The sequence below is a fragment of the Hevea brasiliensis genome, chromosome 16 (genome assembly GCF_030052815.1).
Source record: "Hevea brasiliensis isolate MT/VB/25A 57/8 chromosome 16, ASM3005281v1, whole genome shotgun sequence".
NCBI lineage: Eukaryota > Viridiplantae > Streptophyta > Magnoliopsida > Malpighiales > Euphorbiaceae > Hevea > Hevea brasiliensis.
In genome coordinates, this window is record NC_079508.1 from 10,363,469 (window position 1) to 10,369,761 (window position 6,293).

The window sequence follows — 6,293 nt, forward strand, 5'->3', positions numbered from 1 at the left end:
GAGCTCGAAGATCAGATAATGAGCACTCAAACATAAACTGAAACTCGAACAAGTATATAGGATTGAGTTTAATGAGTTAATTGAGTTCGTGCAATTCTAAGATCGGACTACTTGTAACTTTTATCGAGATCAAATAATATTGAAATCAGACCTCAATTCAGGAAACTGACTATATAAAATCGATGGATATTAAAAATTTAACGGGTGAAAACCAATTGCATATTAACTAAACTAGAATCGTAGCTTTTGTCAAATGATGAATTCATTGACCAGCTAAAATACTGTGTCTAAGTTGTCAACAAACAAAACACAAAAATAAAACCCATGAGCCTTGGAACCCTAAAAATTGTGAAAGGTAACACCAAAAATCCTCCTTCAAAGCTTTCTTTCTCTGACTTGTTAAGGTTTATTCTGAAGAAAAAAGCATAGTTTTATGACAAGAAGAAGCTTCACCGATTTTTTTCTCCGAGGAAATAAACCCAGGAATCTCCATGGCCGCAGAAGCCGCCGCCACCACCACCAAATTCCAAAATCCTGATTTCCGCGCCGATTTTCATCCCGATATCGCGGTAATGGCCCACGACGGCCTCCATTTTTGGCAGTTCATGATCGCTGGTTCCATTGCGGGTTCAGTCGAGCACATGGCCATGTTTCCAGTCGACACAATCAAGACCCACATGCAGGCTCTCGGTTCTTGCCCCATTAAATCTGTCAGTGTCACCCACGCTGTCCGTTCTATACTCCAATCTGAAGGTCCTAGTGCCTTGTACCGTGGTATTGCCGCCATGGGTCTCGGCGCCGGTCCCGCCCATGCAGTGTATTTCTCGGTTTACGAAGTCTGTAAGAAGTATTTATCTGGTAGCAATCCAAACAATTCAATAGCTCACGCTGTATCTGGTGTTTGTGCTACGGTGTGCAGTGATGCTGTTTTTACGCCGATGGATATGGTGAAGCAGAGATTACAATTGGGGAATAATACTTATAAGGGGGTATGGGATTGTGTGAAGAGGGTTTTGAGAGAAGAGGGTTTTGGTGCGTTTTATGCATCTTATAGGACTACTGTTTTGATGAATGCTCCGTTTACAGCTGTGCATTTTGCAACTTATGAGGCTACGAAAAGGGGATTGATGGAGATTTCTCCTGAGAGTGCTAATGATGAGCGGTTGGTTGTTCATGCCACTGCTGGAGCTGCTGCTGGAGCACTTGCAGCTTCTGTCACTACTCCACTTGATGTAGTTAAAACTCAATTGCAGTGTCAGGTACCATAATTCTTGCTTGCTACTTTATTTGCAATTCAGTTTATGATTGGTAAGTGTGAATTTTTATCAGAACTAATGAATAATGGAATCATAGTTTGTAAGATTCAGAATAGAGATAGGCAAATGAACAAGGAAAAAGAAAATTCAAGAATAATATGAATTTTTTGTATCACATTAATCATATTGATCTCCCCTGCATAAAAGTGGATCTACTCTAAATTATTCTTGTAGAGTTAAAAACGTTGTTCTTAATATTAATTTATCATAAAATACACAAATAGAATAGCCAAAAATAAATTTGATTTTCTTATATATAGACTTGATTAGATTATCAAACTCAGACAATTTTAAAACAAGGTTAAACAACAACATTAAAGTACTTGAATTCACTTAAATTTAAGCCAACCAAGCCTGGAAGCTTAGTGCTTGGGCTTGGCTCATTTACACGTCTACCTGCATTCAGATCAACTAAACACTGTAGGTTTTTTTTTTCTAATTTTTAAATTTTTATAACAACAAAGAAGTCCATGAAGATGGATATTCAAAAGTATAAGAAAGGGAGGAGATATGAAGGGAGCAGTTCTGGTATGGTAAGTATGAATTTAGGATCAAAGCAGGCCACTGAAAGTTTGGCGGTAAGAAAGAATAGAAAGGAGAAAACTGGTGTATTCAGCTAACTCTATTACTCTGAGGCTAAAACTTAATCACATTGATTTTAAATAGATTGTGACCTTATTTAGCCTTTTATCTTCCTACTGTGGTAAGGCCATGATACACTATTGGCCAGTATAGTTGATACTAGATTTTATTTAATATAGAGCTAGTTCCTCTCCTCAAGTAGATGCTATGCTTTGTGTACACTTGAAAGAATAGTGACTAACTAGAAATCATTAATTACATAAAAATCATGCACATTACCCTTCTTATGTGTAGATTTGAGTACTTTGTGCGCCCTCAATTTGACTATATCCTCTGAAAATTTTGAAATTATTTTCGGATAAAGTCTAACATACAATTTTAGCTTCCCATGATTCTGATTCTGTTTTCCAGTTAGGTGGGACAAGAGCATTCAGAGTCTTGGCTTTGAGTTTGTACTATGTAGCTCTCCCAGTTATAGCCTGTAGGGCTTCTTCTTGCTTTGTAATATTAATTGTCTAGTTTATTTGCTGTTTAATTTTGTTAGGTCTAGCTAACTGGTGTTCGAGTGTTTGAGTTTGTATTCTTGACTTCGTGTTCCTTGCTGAAGGCCTTCAAGCAAGATTTGTTTCCCTGCTTGGTTTCTTTCTTTGGTTGTGAAAAATTTTTTATTCATCAAAAAAATAAAAGCAGTCTTGAGATCTGAAAATAAGTTCTGAACAAGCATATTTGCCATAGATAAAGCATTGTTCCATCTATACAATGTCTGAGTACTTGTTTAAATTTCTGCAACTTTTTTCTTATCGGTAATATCTTAAGCTGAAATATTCTTTTTTATTTTGACTCCGGAAAAATTCATCTCTTGTTTGCTTCAGAGTTTTGAAACCAATCACTTGGTACATGATCAATTTCTTAATCAATTTCTTAATATCTTATCAGTAATTCAGATTTGCTGATTTTTGGTATATCAGAGAGTAATAAAACATAGAGGAAAATATATTCAAGTTATAGAATAGAACATGCTATGACCAAAAGTGGGCTATTCTCTGCAACAACTTCCATAAGAACTGAGTCAGAAACTTAACCATCTCTTCTTATTGCAACTGGGGCCTGCAATTAAACTACATGTATCCACTCATTGTAAGCAGTTTTTTCCCCATTGTGTTTGGTGATCTTCAGTCAACTTTCCTAATCCATAGAAATTGATCTTGTGCTTACGAAATATTTTTTGTTATGAGTGTTTGAGTATCTTAAATTCCTAATTAAGTTTAGGCTTCCTACTTAGTAAGTATTTCTATTTGCAATGTTATTTTGATGCTTGAGCATAAGTTACTTTTTAAATAGGAAGTGTTATTAAGATTTGGTGGGTTGAAGTGGCATTGGGCTCAGCCTTACTATGAGATCTAAATTGACTTGGAGGAGACTAGTACAACATGACCTAGAAGCATTACACATTTCTGAGGATTTAACTCAAAATCGTTTAAAGTGGAGAAAGCGAATCCATATAGCCGACTCAAAATTTTTGGGATAAAAGCTTAATTGAGTTGAGTTGAGTATAGAGTTGTCGGTGGGTGTACGAGGGTTATAAATTAGGTTTCAGGCAGCAAACTCAATGGGTTCTTGTGCATATTAAGTAATATGGTTTATTCTGTGTTTGCAGGCAAAAGGTTGTCAAAAGGCATAAAAAAACTAAATCATGTTAAAATCTTTTGTTGTATTGTTCTTTTTGACCTTCATATAATTGGGCTCTTTAAAAGTGCTTCTACAAATTTTTATTCTGCTTGAATTGAAAGTAAAATGTAATAATAAGAAGTTATGCTTGATAAATATATTTTTTTAGCTCCAAAAAAATAACCTCTTTTTTTAATGCAGTTCCTGTTATTGCCTTTTGTTGTCTAAATAAATGTTGCCATTGCTAACCAAATGGACTTTTCATGATTCCATGGTGCACAATAATGCAGGTTTACTTCATTTTAATGTACACAATTAAAAAATTAAAATAACACAATTAAAATGCAATATGTAAGGTTATATTAAGGTTGTAATAATCCTAAAATTTTGCCTCATGAAATCCAATTATTCTTAGAATATATAGTGTAAATTAACAGTAATTTTGTTTTCAGGGTGTTTGTGGGTGTGATAGATTTAAAACTGGTTCAATTGGTCATGTGATTCGGACAATAGTTAAAAAGGATGGTTACAGAGGGCTTATGAGGGGTTGGATTCCGAGGATGCTTTTCCATGCACCCGCTGCTGCAATCTGCTGGTCTACATATGAAGCCTCAAAAGCATACTTTCAGGAACTTAACGGTAACACTAACAGTGGCACGGTTACCTGAATAACATGCAAAGAAGTGGGCAGTGGCATTTGTAATTTTCATGTGCCTCACTAATAATGCTGTACAAGTAACAAGAAGTTTGCTTCACAAGAGGGATGGTAAGCAAGGCAAATGCACAATCTTTTTCTGGTATCATCCCATTCTATTTATTAGGCATTAGTAGTCAAATTGATTGGTCAGATAGAATTAACTGTGTCGTACACATTGTTGTCCAACAATTTTATAAGCGCATTATGTTGTTTTTCTTTATCAAATTGTGGGTTGCACAAAACCCCCCATTAATGCTGTGCAATATTTTTTTTCTTGGGAAGAAATTTTTGGCTTTATAATGATGGGGGGTTTTGAATTGCAGCAAAAAGTTATTATTTTTGCTGGATATTTGATAATTAGTTGTTATTTGTTTTTGCTAATTGTTCATTCTTGTCATGGATTTTTCATTTAATCGAACTTCTGACTGTCTTGTGATCCTCTCAATGAATGTGTAACCTTAGTATTTGTATTGATATTGGCTGTGACATTTCGTATACTATATCGGTGGGGATGAAACTGTCAAAAGGATTTAAATAAATAGTCCAAACGAAATTATTGGAGATAATTTGGGTGGATTATTTTGGGCTAATTGGATTAGTTCTTATAGTTATTTGGTATTAAGGGGATGCCCATGATTAGGAACGAGGTTGTAATGACTCGATTGAGTAAGGGGACGCCCGTGATTAAGGAGCAAGGTTGTAATGACTCGATTTCACGTTCGGATAGGTAAGGGTGGCCACAGTTCAGAAATCGCTGGTTACGGTTCCTAAACCGCCGGTTTAGGTTCAATGAAATCATGAACTTAAATCAAACCGTCAGAGGACGGTTTGGAAAACGGTTATTGAATCACCGATTTCGGTTTGAGTCTCAGTTTAAAACGGTTTGAAGGGTGGTTCGAAAAAGAATGATTTAAGACAGTTTGGAGGACGGTTTGGAAGTGGTTTAGAGATGGTTTAAGGGTAGCTTAGACAAAAAAAAATTAGAGAAAAATTTTATTGATTCAAAATTTAAGTTATTTTTGTAAAAATATTTTAATTTTTCTTAGAAATCTTTCAATCAAAATAAAATAAGAAAAAAAAAAAAGAAAAAATAATTTATCTTTAAGAAAAATTTAATAAATAAAGACTTGAATCTGACTAAAAAACTAAAGATGAAATTATTTTTTTTAAAGAAATTAGCAAAAAGTGTGAATTTAATTTTGTCTAAATATCCCTTTAGGATTTAGAGGAATAAAAATTTATCGTTCTATTACTTGTCTTTTTTAAAAAAATTATATAATAATTGATAATTAAAAAGTATAAAAGAGAAAAAAAATTAAAATAGAGGATATTGAAAATTTTATTGAGGATTTAAAGTAATAACAAAGTAATTGAGATAGTATTGAAAATTTCAGTAACTATATAAAATAATAAAGTAGGAAAATTGAGAGAGTATTGAAAATTAAAATGAGTAGAAAATAATTATTTAGAGAATTTGAGAAAAATTGAAAAAATATTAAGAATTGGAGAAAATGCAGAGAATAATTGTGTAGATAATTAATGATATATATAAATGAATTAGGAGTGAGGTAACATATTTATTGAATATTTTTATATTTAAATCGTCGGTTCAATCCGGTTCAGAACCGCCGGTTCACGGTTCTTAAAAAATATGAACCTGAACGTCTGGTTCGAAGTCGGTTTCGGTTTTAATTCGATTTTGACCGAACCGGTTCGATTTCGATTCAAAATTGGACCGTGGCCACTCCTCCGGATAGGCATTAAGACCACCAAAGCCCGTGGAAAGTCTTATTGTTCTCAAAACTCATAATCAAGTCTAACTCAAGCCTTAAACATGCATAAAATAAAATAAAATAAATTTGGGGAAATATAACTCAATCCAATAGCATCATTCAACAATTAAGAGAGTTCAGTTCAATAAAGTAGTAATACAGTAATTTAATGTAATATGAAAATAATATTATTAAAGACCTCAGAAAGTATTTATGGAATATTTGGAATTAATTTTGAATATTTTGGACATTAAAAAA

General features: G+C 33.6%; 1 protein-coding gene across 1 annotated transcript; it reads left to right on the top strand.

Moving 5' to 3' along the window:
- Positions 1 to 207: 207 nt before the first annotated feature.
- Positions 208 to 4,708, top strand: LOC110662794 (uncharacterized). The gene is made up of 2 exons (XM_021821902.2): positions 208 to 1,259; positions 4,019 to 4,708. The coding sequence occupies exons 1-2, from the start codon at positions 492 to 494 to the stop codon at positions 4,232 to 4,234; spliced, it is 984 nt and encodes a 327-aa protein (XP_021677594.2). The 5' UTR covers positions 208 to 491; the 3' UTR covers positions 4,235 to 4,708.
- The last annotated feature ends 1,585 nt before the right edge of the window (positions 4,709 to 6,293 follow it).